The 18,873-nt window shown below is 36.0% G+C and overlaps 2 protein-coding genes across 2 annotated transcripts; one reads left to right on the forward strand and one right to left on the reverse strand.

Moving 5' to 3' along the window:
* The first annotated feature begins 1,667 nt into the window (after positions 1 to 1,667).
* Positions 1,668 to 17,019, forward strand: LOC145575041 (enhancer of mRNA-decapping protein 4-like). Its single transcript, XM_081632968.1, has 13 exons — positions 1,668 to 1,930; positions 2,059 to 2,807; positions 4,640 to 4,689; positions 4,758 to 4,914; positions 5,036 to 5,254; positions 6,004 to 6,132; positions 6,398 to 7,918; positions 9,112 to 9,471; positions 12,516 to 12,635; positions 12,757 to 12,927; positions 13,776 to 13,940; positions 14,336 to 14,461; positions 16,451 to 17,019. Exons 2-13 carry the CDS (start codon positions 2,061 to 2,063, stop codon positions 16,757 to 16,759), a joined length of 4,074 nt encoding a protein of 1,357 aa, XP_081489094.1. The 5' UTR covers positions 1,668 to 1,930; positions 2,059 to 2,060; the 3' UTR covers positions 16,760 to 17,019.
* A 1,311-nt stretch (positions 17,020 to 18,330) lies between these two features.
* On the reverse strand, positions 18,331 to 18,669 carry LOC145575825 (chaperone protein dnaJ 11, chloroplastic-like). The gene has a single exon (XM_081633621.1). It carries the CDS (start codon positions 18,667 to 18,669, stop codon positions 18,331 to 18,333), a length of 339 nt encoding a protein of 112 aa, XP_081489747.1.
* Positions 18,670 to 18,873: the final 204 nt, after the last annotated feature.

Consider the following 18,873-nt stretch of genomic DNA (forward strand, 5'->3'; position numbering starts at 1 on the left):
ACTCAACGCTTAAAGTTCATGCCCACGTTTGCTACTTGTTAAACTTGGTAATGCCTCACTTGACTCGCATTGACTTGAGTTACTATAGATATGAAATCTTAAATATTAGGAAAATGAGGGAGCCCCAGTTGCTCAGATTAAAAGGGTAATTAAGTTATCTCAACTAGTTATTGAAGGATAAAAATGTAATTTGATTTTTACTTGAGGTAACTTTATGAACTCTAGTTAACTTCAATCACCCACACCAATCTCCTTCTTCCTCGTCCTTGCTCCTTACTCCTCCCTCCTCATCCATTGAAGCTCACATTGAAGGCAACACCATTGAAGACCACCGAAGATGACCCCATCCGGCGCCTCTAGAGGCACTGACATAAACGAAAAAACCCTAGAAAAAGGGGTGAAATTAAGGGCATGGTCAACCCTTAAAGGGTAAGGGTGACATGTCCTCCATTAAAACTAAACTGCTCAGGTCATAATAATGGTGTGGTCGAAATTGAGTGGTGGATTGTCGAAATTTTTTTGGATTTCATAGAGGACGGTGCTCGACACTTACTTGTTCCATGATAAAATTAAAGATTTTAAACCACCGTTAAGGCTCCGATCGCCGAAGAACAATAGCTCCAGCGGTAACAGCAGCAGCGCAGAGCCTTCAACACATGAAAACATGATACTCCACAAAAGTAGCTCGTCCAACTTCGCCGGCGTTTGGAAACTTTTGTTTATTTGGTTTCAAACGCCTGAGTTAAGTGCTTAACCCTGGGTTAAATGCCACATGTATACAAACAAATAAAATAGTATTGTTTGCGTTTCCTAGGATACTTATTTACTGAAATTGCTGCTTGATTTAACAATATATGTTTCTCATTGTGATAAACTTGAATTTGCTCTAGGAAAATGTGTCATTAAATATTTTCCTTATTGATACTAAGTTGAGTTTAAATCAAATTTTGACCGAGCAAACTTTGAGATAGCCGTAACATGCTTAACTTCATTTATTGCTCGACTCAACTCTTAAAGTTCATGCCCACACTTGCTACTTGTTGAACTTGGTAATGCCTCCCTCGACTCGTATTTACTTAAATTATTATAGATATGAGATCTTAGGTATTAGGAAAATGTATCATTAAATATTTTCCTTATTGTCACCAAGTTGAGTTAAAATCAAATTTTGACTGAGCAAATTTCAAGTTAGTCGTAAGATGCTTAACTTGACTTATACAGTTATACTCTTGGGTTGGGACACATTGCATTTATACTTATCTAATATGGGGTGCTTAATTATATTCAGATTGAGAGGATGTGACATTATATATTTAAAAGATTCAATTCAAACCAAACAAGATAAAACACAATAAAATTTAAGTCATATTTCAATCCTCTGTCGTTGTTTTAAATGTATACTATTACTTTTGCATAAAAATTATGTATCCTATCGCTCTTAACAAAGATAATGTTAGAGAAAATGTTAAATGACAACATAACTATGTGAACCATTTGAGACAAACACAAGAGATTAAGCATAGAAAATCACAAACCTTAAATTGATCAAATTTGTTGTATCCCATTGAAAAATGAAATAATGAGTCATTAATAGGTGGAAAAAAAAAAGAAAAAAAAGAAGAGGAAACATAAAACGAGTAATTCCAAGGCAACGTGAGTATTGTATTATTGAATATTGATAGAGCTACTCCGTAAGTCCGAAGTAGTGAGTTAGAGAAAGGGAAAAGGAATAGGAGAAGCCTGAATTTGCAATTTATCTTCCCAAATCTCCTTTCTCCCAAATCCTAATTCTCATTACAAAACAAATCCCTACTTTTTTTTTTTTTTTTTTGTTTGTTCGCCGATTAACTGCTTCTCGGGGGTTCATTTTCGGTGCCCCTTTTCAATTCTTTGTTTTTTTTTTGTTTTTCCTCCATTATTGGATCTCACGGTAGAGTACTAGTTTCTCTCTCCTCCTACTCTAGTTTTAAAATTAGATCTGTTTTTCATTTGTATATAATTTGTGAATTAATTTATGATTTAACTGGGGATTTTTGTGTTGTGGTTGTGAATTTGTAGAGATGGCTTCAACTGGGAATCCAAATCAACAGCAACAGCCACAAGGCGGCAGCGGAGGAGGAGGTCAATTCGATATGAATAAGTTCTTCAAACCCTCGAATTTAGCATCAGCAGCAGCAGCACCACAACCGGCGCAAAACCCTAACAATTACGGGCCATCCGCTTCGTACCCTCCTCCGACTGCCGGTCCATACTCTTTCCCACCTCAAAACCCTACTCCTCCTTATTACCATCACTATCCTCCTCAAGATCAAATGCATCACCAAAGGTCTGTTTCTTTCCCTACTCCTCCTCTTCAGCCTGTCCCTAGTGCTCCCCCTCAAAACCCCAGCCCCGGCGCCCGTCTTATGGCCTTGCTTAGTAGTCCTCCTCCCGATTTCAATTACTCTCATCAAAACCCTGCTCCTGTACCTGCCCCTATGCCGTCCTCCTCCATGCCTCCTTCTGTTCCCGTCTCTCCTACTGTTGTTCAGCCCGCCCCTATTCGTATGCCTAGCAGCAAGCTTCCCAGGGGACGCCATTTGCTTGGCGATCATATGCTTTATGATATCGATGTCAGGTCCCAGGGCGAGGACCAGCCTCAGTTGGAGGTTACTCCCATTACCAAGTATGTCTCCGATCCTGGCCTCATCCTTGGTCATCAAATTGCCGTCAACAAAACTTATATATGCTATGGCCTTAAGCTCGGAAATATTCGTGTTCTTAACATTAATACCGCCTTGAGGGCTCTTCTTCGAGGTCACACTCAGGTTTCTTCTCCCCTCCTAACTTTTTTCATGCTTTTGTAGTTTTACTATTACTTACTCTGTGATTGACTATCAATCATTCGCTTTCTTTCATTTACCACTTTAACAAAATGGGGTGGGGGACTTTGGGGGGGGGGGGGGGGGGGCAGGATATGCTCTTCATTTGCTTTTGCCCTGTTTTAGTAAGCTATCCTCACTTAAATCCTTGATCTTCTGAATGAACATTGTATTTATGGTAATGCATAAAAGATCAGCTGTGATCAACTAGTGAAAAACCTTACTTGCCAATTCATACCCTATTACCAAAATTAGAGGATTGATATCGTTTATATTACAAATTATTGATATCTAAATGTAAAAAACATTTGTATAATCACATCTTTAGTTTGGACTAGGTTTATATATACAATTGTGTTGTAACATCTTATCCAGAGAATACAATAGGAAAATAAAGTTTTATTATTCTCGCACTCGCTAGATTGTTTAATCAGGATATAATAGGTAACTTATACTATTCGTGCATTCTTGCTTACGTAATTTATTCCAGCTGAGTAATTATTAACTTGTATTAGTTATTACCATATGTAGTTGTAAATCCCTCCGTGTGTCATTTTACAAGCTTTCGTTGCTTTATATACCTTTATTAAAGGCATACTTTTCATCTTCTGAATTTGTTCAAGTGTGAAATCAGTTTAATAGGTTATATGCCTATTAAGAAATTCATTGTTTAGGATCTGTATGTTCTTGGAATGGTTATATGTTGTGACATACGAATTCTCTAATTACCGGGGTCATGCCTGTCATTTGCTGTAAAAGAGGACCAATTCTGTTTTTCGTATCGAGTATTAATGACATATAAATGAATCTTCTATCTTCATCAAAGTATTATGGTAATATTTCTCTCTGTTTAGCCTTGGAACATTGTTGCCAAATTTGTGCCTGATTCATATCCAATAATTAAGAGGAGCCTTTGTGTGCTTGCCTGACTACCCTATATATTTTGACAAGTTTGGGCTATCTATCTGTTGGAAAGGAAAAGATTACTCTGATAATAGTTATTATTCTTTGGTATGACCAGTTGTGGCATCTTAGAAGAAATTGCTTGCTGACTGCTGTAAGCTTGATACTGTAGGCTGTGTAGGAGACTAGGGGTCCTATAAAGCTATTAATTTTGACAATGAGAGGTTTCTTAGTCCTTTTTCACTTCAACTTGTACTGTCAAACTACGTTATATTCACTGAAAATAATTTTAACTCGCAAAATAGTGTTAATTTTCTGTGGTAAAGTTTTCCTTTTATTTTGGCTTTGAAGTAAGAAGGAACCCAGATGACAAAATAAACCCAGCAAAATCAGGTTTAATCAATAAATACCATTGTCACTCAATGAAAATAACTGTTAACTAGTATAAATCAATTACTGTATTTCAGCTTAAATGTGAAGTGAACATCGCCTTAGTAATAACAATGCTTTTGGTTTCTTCAGATAGTGTTCAATGCCGTATAATGAGTTCTGTATCTTGCTTAGTGTTGCTAGTCTAACTGTCTTTCGCTGTATCCTACAATCTATGGCTTTTCGTTTATCATGAATTTTGAACACCCCCCTCTCCCGAGCCTCACCCCCTTCCTTAATTTTAAATTAATATTTTTTTTTTTAATTTCAACAACTGTTTCCAGTAGAAAGTTAGAAGTTCATTTTAGAGATTTACCTTTACCTGGTTTTCTTTTGGGTTCCCCCTTGCACATTTGCATTTTCGCTTGAAGTGAAACAGCTATGCTTTTTAACAGCTAGATTTCCTGTCTTTTGTTTTTTATTTTTTTTCCTTTCTTGTTCTGTAGAGGGTAACAGATATGGCCTTCTTTGCGGAAGACGTTCATCTTCTGGCTAGGTATTACTTGACTGATTATTATGTTTATGCGAATTTTATCTTTGAGTTAACTGACAAGATTTATGCAGTGCAAGCATAGAGGGACGCATTTATGTATGGAAAATTTCTGAAGGCCCAGGTAAGGAAGATAAGCCGGAAATTTCTGGAAATATTGTGCTAGCTATTCATATAACTGGGAATGAAGGATCTGTTCATCCACGAGTTTGCTGGCACTGTCACAAACAAGTAATTATCAACTTCTAATCTTACATGCTTTTAAACTACCCCATTTATCATTTAACGTCTTTCAAAGAGGTGTTGTGTATTATTTTGTGCTGATTGATTTTGTAAACTATTAAATCTGCAGGAAATTTTGGTTGTGGCCATTGGAAAAACTGTCCTTAAAATTGATACTACAAAGGTTCGCAAGGGTGTTGAATTTTCTGGAGAGGAGGCTCTTGCATGTCCTTTGGACAAGCTGATTGAAGGGGTTCAGCTAGTTGGTAAACATGAAGGGGAGGTTACCGATTTATCAATGTGCCAATGGATGACGACTCGTTTGGTTTCAGCTTCCAAGGATGGAACAGTGAGTCAGCTCCCTTACTGTGTGGATGTTGGAACCTGTATTAATATACACATACAATGTCAATCAATCAATCAAACTCTTAATCCCATAAGTGGGGTTGGCAATATACACATACATTGATTAATAAAAAATTCTTATTAAAAAATTAATGTTTAGTGAAAATCAAGTGAAAAGAATTGGGCCTTATATGTCACTTTTCAGGTCAAATTTATGTTTCCAGAAGAAGAGTTTTTTAGGCTCTCTCAATTAGTAGTACCTAAGGCGTCAGGTATTTGAATCTATAGTTGTTTTCAACGAGTTTCAGTTTTTCACTTTGGTAAAATTGAGACTCTGTTTCTCTTTGCTCATAAATCCAAATACTGCTGTCGTCAATAATAGGGAATCTATTACTTTTTTACCCTCTTGTTACCTTATCAATGGTTACTAAGTTACTTTGAAGTGAATTGTTTTTCATTCTTTATAAGATGAATGAAAAGCTTGTGATATAACTCTTAATTTGCTAGTAGAACTAATTGATCCTTTTATGAAGTATACTTAATTTTATACTATTATTATAGAACACTTATTTTGTTCATATATTCTAAGGCTTCAAGCATAATATTTACTTGTCCTTATGAGTTATGATCAGTGACTTTTGAAAAAAACTCTTGTTTAGTAATTGTTCCTCAGATTTTGAACTTGCTATATTTTCATATGTAATCAAAGATTGATAAAATTGACATCCTTAATTTTCAATCTTTGGTCTTCAGATTAAGATTTGGGAAGATCGCAAGGCAGCGCCACTTCTGGTATTGAGGCCCCATGATGGTCATCCTGTTGATGCAGCCAAGTTTTTGGCTGCCCCACACCGACCAGACCATATCATGCTGATCACAGCCGTAAGCCACATCTTTCTCTCTTAAATATTTTCTTTATAGGGCTCATCGTGATTATGTGCTACCTTCTAGAATGCAGCTTTTCTTTTTAGCTGGTATACATTTTATTTTCTTTTGCTTCTTACATGCATTTTTTTTTTAAATCTCAGTTAATTGGGAGTTCTGTACATCTTGCTTGAAATTTTGGATGTTCTATGGCTAATATTGCCCGGCTAGAATGATTATTTGTTTGTTAATTTTTATCTAACTTTTGTTATTCCTAATTCAGGGACCACTTAATCGAGAGGTGAAGCTTTGGGCTTCTTCTGACGAAGAAGGATGGTTGCTGCCTAGTGATGCTGAATCTTGGCGGTGTATACAGACACTAGAGCTGACAAGCTCTGCTGAACCTGAAGCTGAGGAAGCTTTTTTCAATCAGGTTGTGACCTTGTCTCAAGGGGGACTTCTTTTACTAGCAAATGCCAAAAAGAATGCTATATATGCAATTCATTTAGAATATGGTGCCACTCCAGCAGCAACCCGGATGGATTATTTATCAGGGTTCACAGTCACTATGCCTATCCTAAGCTTTACTGCTACAAGTGATGTTTTGCCTCATGGGGAACACCTAGTTCAAGTTTATTGTGTCCAGACACAAGCCATACAACAGTATGCTTTGGACCGCTCACAATGCTTGCCACCACCATTGGAAAACTTGAGTTTAGAAAAATCGGAGTCCACTGTTTCTCGTGATGCAGCTGAATGCGCTCCTGGCTTAGAGCCATCTGGAAGCAAATCTTTTGAGGTTCCCTATTCTGCAGCCAAATCAAGTAACCATATTAGTGGTCTAGGGAGCTCACCTGAGATTAAGTGTCCTGCGAATGATGCTTCTGATGCAACATCCGTGCAGGATATCACTACTGCAAATGTGGATTCCAACTCTACTTCTTTATTACCAACATCGAGCAATGCTGATGTTGTGTCTGTTGCACCACCTCCTCTTCCTCCTAGTCCAAGGTTATCTAAAAAATTCAGTGATTTGCGCGGTGATCAAGCTGCTACTGATTATCCTGTTGATAGGCAAATGGATAGTGCACAGACTAGTTCATCGGCTTTGCCTGCCTCAAATGAAGATAGCCGAACTGTACAAGGGAATACTTCTGATGCTGTCCCTACCATGTTTAAACACCCAACTCATCTTGTTACTCCTTTTGAGATTATGGCTACATCTTCAGCTGATGCAACCCGTGTTTCTGAAAACGGTGAAAATGAGGCTAAAATTCAAGATGATGTTGTGAGTAAAGATGCAGGAAATGTTGAGGTTGAGGTTAAAGTTGTAGATGAAACTGGATTTGGTAACAGTGATGAGTCTTCTCGGCAAGTAGATCCTCAAGTCATACCAGACAGAAAGGAAAAATCTTTCTTTTCACAGGCATCAGATCTGGGGGCTGATATGAGTCGGGAGTGTTGTGCATTACCATCTGAGACATCTATAATGGAAGAAGCTAGAAATAGCATAATGGAGGCTCTAGCGCAACCTTCAAACTCAGGTGAGGAGGAAGGAGATGAAGCCAACCATGATGTGTCTAGGAAAGCTGCAGACTATGCTGCTTCAACACCGGTGCCACAGTCTCCTACACCAGGTGCCAAAGGGAAAAAACAGAAGGGAAAGAACTCTCAAGCATCTGGTTCTTTATCTCCTTCACCAAGTGTTTCAAATGCAGCAGATTTGTTTCAAGCGGGTTCGGGTGTGCAATTTGTGGAGCCTTCTAGTTCACAGATGCTGGCTATGCACGAAACACTTAATCAGGTCATAATTCGAATTTCAATTTCAAAACTGTTTCACTTTTTAGTGCATCATAGGATCTTGTACAGTATAGATTCATAATTTTTCATCTGTTGGATTACAATGGACAGATATTAGATGGCTCTGTAAACTGTGGTGATTATTTATAGTGGAGCAGCCTATGATAATTTTATATTGATTCAAGGGTCACTAAGGTTGTGCCTTGTGTATGTCTTACCCCCTTACCCCGCTTAATGCAGTAGGCTGTCTGAGTGATGTAACTGATGTGAACTATTTGATATTACTTTATGCTAAACCACTTTTGGCCTTAGCCACAGGTACCAAAATTGAATCTCGATTCCTGAAAGTATTAGCATCTCCTAAAGTTATGCTGCAATAACTATAGATTGTACGATTCTATTCTGTTTGACATAGGAACTTATCTCTGTGTGTCAGTACTAAGTAAATTTAATCAACCAAAAGTCTAGTGCTTGAAAAATTCAGGCAGATCATCTGATTTGCCTTGTCCAATATTTAAAATTTGGGTTTAGATGCTTTATAACAAATGTTTTTTGTGGGGGTGTTGACTAAATCTGATTTCATTGGAGTTTGACCTGAATCTTGATGAATTCAACTTCGGTCTGATTTTGTTGGATTTCAACAGTGGCTGAATCTGTCCAACCTTAAATAAGCGTGCAGTAGAATCCTGGTTATCCTGAGGTTGAAGGTTGTGTTAATTTTCTTCAGTTGTTGGTTGAGATCTTGTTTGTGCCAACTGAATCGCCCATATTGACAATTTTAGTTTTTGGGGTTTGCAGTCTGGTCGTTATTTCTTGCATTTAGTGGTTTTTGAAAATAACACTTCTCTCATCCCCCTTCTTCATTTAATTGTGGCTTGGGAGGAGCGGGGGAAAGAGGCCAAGAGCTAGACAGTGACTTACAGACTAATACAGAGCCTGATAAAATCATGTGGCATTTGCTTTTTAATATAAATATGTTTGTGTTGATATAGATAAAAAGTAAATGATATGCCTGTTGTCTTTGCTCCTATCAATTTTGTATGTTACATTGTTATCTTTACTTTCTTCCAATCAATTCAATTACAACAGCTTCCTGCATTTCAACTTCAATATTTCCACGAGTCAATTCATGCTTGACATTTGGCTGTATTTTGCGTTCTATGTTCCATCTCACAGTTCCCAATTCATTTTCTGCAGATATTAAATGCGCAGAAAGAAATGCAGAAGCAGATGAATACAGTTGTTTCTACACCAATTACTAAAGAAGGTAGAAGGCTAGAGGCGGCTTTAGGACGGAGCATAGAGAAGGCTTCAAAGGCCAATACTGATGCTTTGTGGGCTCGCACACAGGAGGAGATTACTAAACTTGAGAAGTCGTTACGAGATCGTATGCAGCAGATACATGGTTTGGTAAATAACATGGTGAACAAGGACTTTCTTGCCGTGCTTGACAGAACATTGAAGAAAGAATTGGCTGCTGTTGGCACAAATGTAGCTCGTACAATAAGTCCAGTTATTGAGAAAACAATTTCTTCAGCTATCACAGATTCCTTCCAGGTTAGTCCCTTAATTGTTGAAATTAATTTTTGTCGACCATGATACAACATTGTAGCATGTGTTAAGTGGATTCAGTTGATATAATATATTTTAGGAGATAGGCTATTATTTGTGTATTATGTTGATTAAGAGAAGAGCTATGAAGCACATAAAGGTTCCCGCAGTGACATTTCACTGTTTCTTGTGCATTTTGGAGTTTAAGCATTTTAAAGCAAAATAAGTGTCAGCAATGTGTCCAAACGTTGAGTTCCTCATAACTTTTAGGAGGTAGTGTTGCAGTGTTTCAATCAATAGGAATGCCTAGTGAAACATCTGAGGATATGCATAGGAAATGGAGTTCAATTTCATGTGGGATTTAGCCTTCTAACTCCGTAATATAGGAAAAACAGAAATTCATGCCTGATGGAGGTTAGATGCTAATACATCTATCACACAATCACACCTATTTGTTCAGTCATATTTCGGAGATAAGGTCTCCTTTATTTAAAATTTGAGATTAGATTTTGTCATTGTGATCTGACTGAAACTATTTATTTTGTTAGGATTGAATCCCGAGTTGTTCAATATAAGTTAGAGCATTTCTACATTGGTTTGGTAAAATGTGCTTCCACCTGAAATCAAAATGATAGGCTATCACTGAGTTAATATAACTACACGCTTAATGTATTGCCTATCTTCGTTTTTTACCTTCTTTTTCTGAGCATGGATACTTGATGCTCACATGTATTGAGGATGCTCACATTTGTAGCATGTAGGCCGTGTACTCACCTAAACATTGAAGACTAAGATAACTTTGAGCTGTGATATTTTGTTTTACTGTTTGGTGGGCTAAGATGCTTTTCTTGGAAAGGAATAGTTGCAGTATACTTCTGAAAATTTTCTTTTCGCATTCTCCATCCCAAAAGCTTACCTTACCACCACCACCTACTCATCCTATTACCATTATATGTTCTGTAAACGACAACATTCCAGCGGCTTTGTCACTGAAAACTTAAGAATATTCTAAGGAAAATCAATGAAATAGGCCAATAGGGGCAGTAGTGTACCCTGTTGGGGATTTAGTGATTTTTTGGGGAAAAAAATATGTTCATTTGAGAGATTGAGGGATGAGGGGGGAGAGAATCAAAATCTGATATCTTGATTTCAAGTAAAAAAATCTCTAATTTTTCTACTTATATTCTTTTCATTTTGCCCACTTTCTCCCAACAACTAATTGAATATTGAAAGATGAAATCTATTCAAATAAAAAAAAAAAAAAAAATCAAGATATTCTGGGGGTAGTGCTCAATTCAACATGAAGGGGAGAGTATTTTTTTAATAGAACATGTAGTCAATGTAGAAGATGGTAATTGAAACATGCAGGAAGAATTGCAGAGTATCAAGTAATAAGATATATCTCAGCTCTTTATTACTAATATGTGTCAGTCTGAGGAAGTACTGGACCCTCCAGTTCCTTTTAGAACCAGAGGCTAACCAAATCTTAATCAACTTTTCTCTTTATCAAGTTTATGATAATAAAATTATCAATATACTATAGTTAGAGAGAGAAATTTAAGCTATAAACAGAGCAAAGTAAAGGGTAGTTTTTGGATGATCTTTTTAAAAGTAACTTTTTCTAAACCTCTTTTTACTTATAACCTTTACTTATTTTTTTTCCTTCCCCCCCCCCCCCCCCCCCTTAGTATTTGACTGAAATTCTCCAACTTGGAAACCCTGATAGAGAACAATTGTTTTTAGTTTTGGTCAAATTGTCACGAGACATGCAATTTTTTAAACTTACTTTTTACCTGTAACCTTTACTTCTGTCCTTGTATTGATTCTAAATGAAACAAGTGGATGAAAGCCTGAAACCTCCATCTTGGAATGCTTGATAGAGAAACATTTATCATAACCGAAACAATTGATTCTGTGGTGTCGTGTTGGTTAAATTGTCATGAGACCTGCAATTTACATTCATAGCTTTCTCCTAATTTTTCATTTTTCTGCTGTATGCTTGTAACCCTATCTGAATACATATTTCAAGTAAAAAAACCGTAAAAAGATTGAATTGAGGATTGTTAAAGAAGAGACTAAATTTGAAGAGTTTAAGTAAGCTAAACCAGAAGGGGTAAATGTCATTTCCATTTAAATTTTAACCCTTTCTTTCTCTCTTTCATCTAATAGCTGAGTCGTTTGTTGAGAGATATGGGAGAAAAAGGAGATCTGAATTAGTGGTAATGATGGGGGTAGGTGGGGCCATGTGGGTCAAGCCTTAAAAAAAACCACAAAAAGAAAAAGTTGAAAGCAATTAAAAATGGAGGAAATGGAAAAGAATAAAACTTGGAAGACACGAGAGATGGACCTAAATGTTACTTAGGAGATAGAGTGAATACCTTCAATTCATCAGAGCATTGTAAAAGGTTTCTTAAATACTTGTTTAGGCATTTGGCCTAATGCAGATAGCCTAACTTAAAGTTTTTGTTTTATTGTCCAAATAATCGGTTATAGGTTGTAAAGTCATTTTTTTACATAATAAACTGTTGTCTGGTGAAAAGTGATGTAATTTTTTCTTCCGGTACAAAATAGATTTTCTGTGCCCATTGACGATCTTACTTGTATTATAGAGTGTTCATTTGCTGACAACTTGCATGTTCTTTTTTTTAATTAAGTAGTAGTACATGGGCTATCTCAATTTCCACCATTTGATGTCAACTGTATATACAAATTATTCTTGTACCATCTTTAAAATTATTTTTTTATTTTTATTTATTTTTTCAAATTATGTATCCCTCCCTAGGGCTAGGAGCCTAGGAGTGTACTATTTTTTATTGAAGGTTTATTGGTGCTGATGATAATGTTAGTCGAATTATACGAACACTACCAATTCCTAATGCAGTTCCTACAAAATCTTGTTCTCTAATTGCAATGGTATTTATGCATGTGTTTTGCTTACTGCCAGAGCTGGGTTGTAACAGTTTTGTGCTGCTTAAGCTATTTATTTCTTTGTATAGTTTACTAGTCATATCTTTTTGCTATTGATAATGCTTTCTTTGACTGTTACACAGAGAGGGGTTGGTGACAAGGCAGTGAATCAATTGGAGAAATCTGTAACCTCAAAACTTGAAGCTACTGTTGCCAGGCAGATCCAAGTTCAGTTCCAAACTTCTGGCAAACAAGCACTTCAGGTATATTTGGATTCTTATCTACATCAATTCACTTATGTATTTTCCTCTATATAAGGAATTTATATGATGTGTACTGCTTCAGCTATCTTTGACCGCATAACAATATGGTAATTGTTTGTAGGATGGATTGAGGTCTTGTTTGGAGGCTTCTATCATCCCTGCTTTTGAGATGTCCTGCAAAGCAATGTTTGAGCAAGTTGATTCTGCATTCCAGAAGGGAATGTCTGAACATACAGCAGCGGCACAACATCAAATTGAATCAACAAACTCTCAGCTAGCCCTTACCCTTAGGGTATGATCTAACACTGTTAATGATGACTGTGACATGGGATATGTTTTATTGTTGTGTTGATCTTGTTTCATCTTGGGTTTATAGTACTGTTAGTTGCCATGCTGCCAGCTTGTATGTACATTATGAGATTGCTAAATATCCCTATAGAGTCATGGCCTCATGGACTTTCAAAATGATGTCCAAAGTTTGATTTGTGAGTTTGAGGGGCATCATTCTGTTTTTTAAGTTCACACTTTAGAATAATGTAAATTTGCTTTATCTTCCTCTTAATAATAATTAACATAAATGTGGTATTTTGCTTCTATTGTTCTGATATTATTTCTTATTGCTACTTTTATGTTGTATTTTTATGGCAATTTTTTTCTGAATGTTGTCAATCTTTCTTGGTGAAGAATTATGAGTTATGGAGTGTTATGAAGTGCCTTTTCTGTTTTGCTTTATTTTATTTTCTTAAATTATTAACATTATAAGCTGTTCTGAATAAGCATACATGATTGTGTTATGAGATGTTTGTCAGTTAGGTGATGCTCTGAGCCTCTGAATGTTCAATTAATCATATAGGCATGTGTGAGAAAGTTTTTCTCTTAGGAATTGATGGCGAATCTAGTCGTCGTTCTTCTTATTTTCTGTTCAACCTGTAAATGGTTCTGCACTGTATTGCAATTATATGTAGCTGTTTCATGTTTGTTGCATGTTGCACTTGCTGTATCATCTTCATCCTGTTTCACTTGGTCTTTCATAATTGGTTAAAAACACTAGTTTTGGGTGGTGAAGGGTCGTCAAAGGTTTTTTTTTTTTTTTTTTTGTACATATTGTTGCTAACACTGCACTCATTTTCAATTACGCAGGATGCTCTAACTTCAGCTTCATCACTGACTCAAACTTTGAGCGGAGAATTGGCTGATAATCAGAGGAAGTTGTTTGCTCTTGCAGCTGCTGGTGCAAACTCCAAAGCAGGAAATACGCTGGCCACTCAATTGAGCAATGGACCTTTGTCGGGTCTACATGAGAAGGTCAGCTGATGACTTTATGCCTCTTAAAGGATTGGTTAACTACTGGTTCTAGGCCTTGTTGGTTCTTAGATTCTTAATTTTTACTTTGACCTTTTTATCTATTGCATTTGACGTTTGCACTGTTCTCATGCCATACTTTGACCATATTATTTTTACCATTATACTTTTATAAAAAATAATTGTTATTGTGGAAACTGTTACGAAGTGTTACTTTGTCTTAGTGTATATCTGCAAATTATCAACTTTTAACATTATGCCATTAAAGACATTAATGGTCAAAGTTGTGCTTTACAAACGTAAATATTAATTAGAACAATAAAAACAGGAAGATGTCTATTTAGACGACTGTTTTGTTTGGTTAACTTGGATATTGAGCAATCTCATGTGTGTCATAGGTTGAGCAGCCATTTGATCCGACAAAAGAGCTATCTAGACTCGTCTCTGAACACAAGTATGAGGAGGCATTTACTGCAGCTTTGCAAAGAAGTGATGTGACAATCGTTTCCTGGTTATGCTCACAGGTATGGCTTATGTTTTTGTGGAGTAGTTATTGAACATTATTCTGGTTAAGATTGGCCGATAGAGCATGTAGGTTGGTAAACAGTTTTAGTCTTTTAGATATGAGATACGGAGTACTATTATTTCTGATTGTCCAGTGTCTTAGATGTACTTTATATAGTAAATATGTTGAAATGCGTAATAGGACTGTGAAATGCCTGATGAAAGGGGACTTCAATTGTGGTTTCACTTATAAATTTCTAATTGGCTGTTTGAGTGAGGTGGCTGTAGAGTGGAAGAGGGAGAGAAACCTGATTGGATGGGTAAAGAGATTGATTGAAAGCTTGATACAGAAAAAGAAAGGAGGGGAAGGAGAGACAGGGTTGAGTGAAAAGTATAGTTTTTAAGACAATATTTTAGAAATATACTATGTTAAATCCCGTGCCATGCACGGTTTTTCAATCTTTGTCACGGAGTATCAATTTAAAATCTATTTTTTATTTATTTTTTATTTTATCTTAAATCAAGCTACTTAAAAAAAAATATATATATTTTTTAATCTTTTTTGAATACATATTATATTGCTTTCTTCTATTTTGAACCTTGATATATATATATATATATATATATATATATATTTAGTTCAAATATGATAATTTTTCATTCACAAACTATGTTAGGTTGAAAAATACATATTCATGTGTTTTTTTTAATTTATTTATTTAATTTTTTTTTTTTATTTTTATTTTTATTTATTTTTTTTTTTTTTTACTATAAATAATGATTATACATTAAAAAATATGGGAATTTATTTATACAAAGATATGGTTAGATATTTAAGTTTATAAATATATTATTCTACGATTTTTTTTCCCTAAATTTTGGAAGTAAATATTTTGCGTATATTTCTATCAATTTTAAAAAGTTATATTTTTTTAAAAATATATACTAAGGACACATCAGAAGATGACACGTGTTATTGCTGGTGTGTCTTTTAGTGTATTGTTATTGATCTTATATCAATTCTTTTCATATATAGAGAAATGCAGAGTATTAGTTTTTGTTCGTTTGTTTTTTAGACATTATGTTTGATGCCATGCTATAATACCTAATATGTGAAAAGCTCTTTGCTGCTGCTAAATTCAGCCTGATAGGAGATGATTAGGTGAACTAGTACAAGTTGATATAGCAGAAACAGTTCCTGCTTTTACTTTCCATGTGGAAAATTGTTGATACCCTATAAAATAGTATAGGCTTAGTTTTAAAAGGTGCGAGGCGCACATGAAAATGTTACAGTACTTTAAAACTTTGAAGAGGACACTCGACTACTTCAATCAGTATTAGTGGGGTTGGATCGTTGGGGTCCCTACCTGGCACAGTGAAACAATAAGGGAGGAAAATAATCAAATCAAAAAGGTAACTGAAGAGAGGCTGAAAGGAGTAAAAATATGGGTAAAAAGTAAGGAGGCACAAGGTGGACTTTGTTCAGTATTAGATAAATAAAAAAATGTTACCTCCGTAACCTCTGTTTAAAATTTAGATTTCCTCTCCCCTCAAAATAGATTTCTTCTTTCGCTTGCATCATACCAAAAGGCAGCCCAGGCAAGGCAGCCTGAGGTGCACGTCTTTTGGAACGCGCTGCACCTTACGAGGCCAATGCATTTTTTCAGATGGCGCCTGGGTACACTTTTCTATACTAAATTTTGGAAAGCAGAAATTGAAGGGGGAAAAATACTCTGCCTTGCTGGATGAATATTGAGTAACTTGTTTGTTTCTCTTGCTCTATGCTAAGACCATTTAGGTACCTTAGATTGTTTGTTTCGGTGGATAATCTTGGTGGATTGCTGACTGTGGTGGCTTGAAACTTGACCTTACACATTTAATCAAAATAGTCTGTCATTGCTTTCATTAATTGCCTAATCATTTGCAGTTCAGTATAACTCTTTACTGGCTGTCTTGATACTGTATTAAGACAGATGCTCATGTAGTTATTTGCTCAATGTGGCTACCAGGTTGATCTACAGCGTCTTTTGTCAACGATGCCATTGCCTTTGAGTCAAGGTGTCTTACTCTCACTTCTGCAGCAGCTTTCTTGTGATATAACAAAGGATACAGCTAGGAAGTTAGCGTGGATGACAGATGCCGCTGCATGCATACACCCGCACGACCCAATGATTGCAGTGCATGTGCGTCCAATTTTGGAGCAGGTTTACCAGATATTGAACCATCAACGTAGCCTTCCTACAACCTCATCCTCAGAGTTGTCGAGCATCCGGGTTGTTATGCACGTCATCAACGCCATGTTGCTGACCTGTAAATGATCCATGCAATGTACCTGTTCAAGTTATTCTGTTGGTTTTGACTGTGAAGGTGGATATTATGTATAGGTGCGCACTTTTTTTCTTCTCCCTCTTGTCAAGGGTTGGAAACTTGGAAATTGGAATTGATGTATGGTTTAGTAGTTTTTACTTTTTATACATGCTATGAAAAGATGAACTTGATGCTGCTGATTAAGGCTTATAATTAATTGGAGAAATAAAAGTAAGATGGGAAACAACTCCATCTCGATTTTGTGCCTTCATTAGAGTTGCATCAGAATGCATCAAAATCCTTATTCCAGTTTTCTTACATGTACACACTTGACAACCTACTAAATAAACGAATCTAAACCAAACCTGATAATTGACATGAGACTACACTGTTAAACAATTCAAACTACTTGTATGTTTAAAAAAAATGGCAAAACTATGCCATGTTGCCACCTATGTATTGATTTTTAGTTGTTGCGTTGATGATTGAAATCATACAATAGTAATGACAATTATTTGTAAAAGAGAAGATTAAAAATGAGTATCTTTTGTTTAGGAGCGTGGCATTAGATCTATTATGAAGGTAGTCACGCAACAACAATATTTCGAGGATTTTGGGTCACCAAAATTGCATGGATGTTAGTCAGAAAATATAGGTCTTTTGCTGATTCAGTGCTCCTATTTCAGATATTTCCTCAACCCTAATATTTTTGTTTTGTCCCTAAAAGAATGCTCCATTACGGCATTACTTTTCTTTGGTCATGCGGCGCATTGATTTACTTTCTTACCAACATGTAGTCCCAAGCCCAATTATTCTCTCTTGTGCACTTTTTAATTCTCTGCTTTTCATACATAATGCTTATCTAGAGATATTTCAAGACATTGATGAAATTTTTTTCTTAGTCTTAAATCTTAATGTGTACTTCAAAATATCACTTTTTTAATTTACAATGTTTATCAAGAGATATTTTAAGATAATTACAGAATAAGTTGTGTATTGCTAACTAAAATAACAAACACGGAACAACCAATAAGGCTACAACTTGAAAAATCTAAAAATAAGAACCAATGTAGCAAGCAATCCATAATTACAAAACGCGGCCGGAAATATGGGTGGCTTGCTATAATTAAGGAACAATTATATCGGAAATTGTGATTTGATGATCCGAGTAATTAGAAATTAGTAGTACTCCTACTCCGTAACAAGTAGTGTACTTTGATAAAGCTTTTGTCATCCACCAAAAATTGGCCTAAACTAAAGTCCTACCCTCCACCAAACCAATTTTTCAAACTTTAATCACTGCCAACTCATGAATTCCACAAAATTAACCGCTTTTATAGAAAAAAAAAAAAAAAAAAGAAAAAGGATGAAGAATGTACATTGATGGTTTTTTTTGTTTTTACAATTTTTTTGTTTGATCTTGATTCTTCAAAGAGAAAGATCATACATTAATTTTTTTTACAGGAGTAATCAATTCATAATACAACTCCTTGATAGCTCATTTCATACTACCTACTACTAATTCATACTAATTCATACTAATTGTCAATTGTCTTTAATAGAAAAACAAAAAAAGTAATGCCTACCAACACTGATCCGTTTCCCACCTTCGGGTGGGGCGACGACCAACTGTATAAAACGACGAGTTTGAATCTTCAATTCCAATTCCAATACCAATTCCAATTCCAATTCCAAACCCTAACGACAAGTCGTAGAGAGCTCGAGCAGCAGGATCAGAGAGAGTTTCGTAGGCGTTATGGATCTGGATGAAATCACCGCCGTCCGATTTGGAAGAAGAAGAAGACGAAGAAGAATCAGGATGATAGAGCTTCGCTAAGTTCCGATACGCCGCCTTAATTTCAAGGGCGGAAGCGTGGCGGTTGACGCGGAGAACTTCGTAGAAGCTGCCGGATTTACGCATCGGCGGAGATATTGATTGTACGGCGGCTCTACATCGGAATCGATGATTGGAAGGCGTCGGCGTGGGCGGATTGCAGGGGAAATTTAGGGTTTGCATCATATAAAATCGAGAAGCAGTCTCTCTGTAATTGTATAAATAGAAATACAAGGGAGGTTTAGAAAGGAGGAGAAATTGGCGGAGAACAAGGAGGAGAGGAAATGGTGT

The sequence above is a fragment of the Chenopodium album genome, chromosome 13 (assembly GCF_948465745.1).
Source record: "Chenopodium album chromosome 13, dcCheAlbu1.1, whole genome shotgun sequence".
In the NCBI taxonomy this organism is placed as follows: domain Eukaryota; kingdom Viridiplantae; phylum Streptophyta; class Magnoliopsida; order Caryophyllales; family Amaranthaceae; genus Chenopodium; species Chenopodium album.

What these genes read in the sequence shown, in the direction of transcription:
- LOC145575825 (XM_081633621.1), bottom strand. Translation starts at nt 18,669, where the DNA reads ATGCGTAAATCCGGCAGCTTCTACGAAGTTCTCCGCGTCAACCGCCAC.
- LOC145575041 (XM_081632968.1), top strand. Translation starts at nt 2,061, where the DNA reads ATGGCTTCAACTGGGAATCCAAATCAACAGCAACAGCCACAAGGCGGC. An exon ending in GCTGGCACTGTCACAAACAA is followed by an intron (nt 4,915 to 5,035) that starts GTAATTATCAAC and finishes TTAAATCTGCAG; the next exon opens with GAAATTTTGGTTGTGGCCAT. An exon ending in CAGCTTCCAAGGATGGAACA is followed by an intron (nt 5,255 to 6,003) that starts GTGAGTCAGCTC and finishes TTTGGTCTTCAG; the next exon opens with ATTAAGATTTGGGAAGATCG.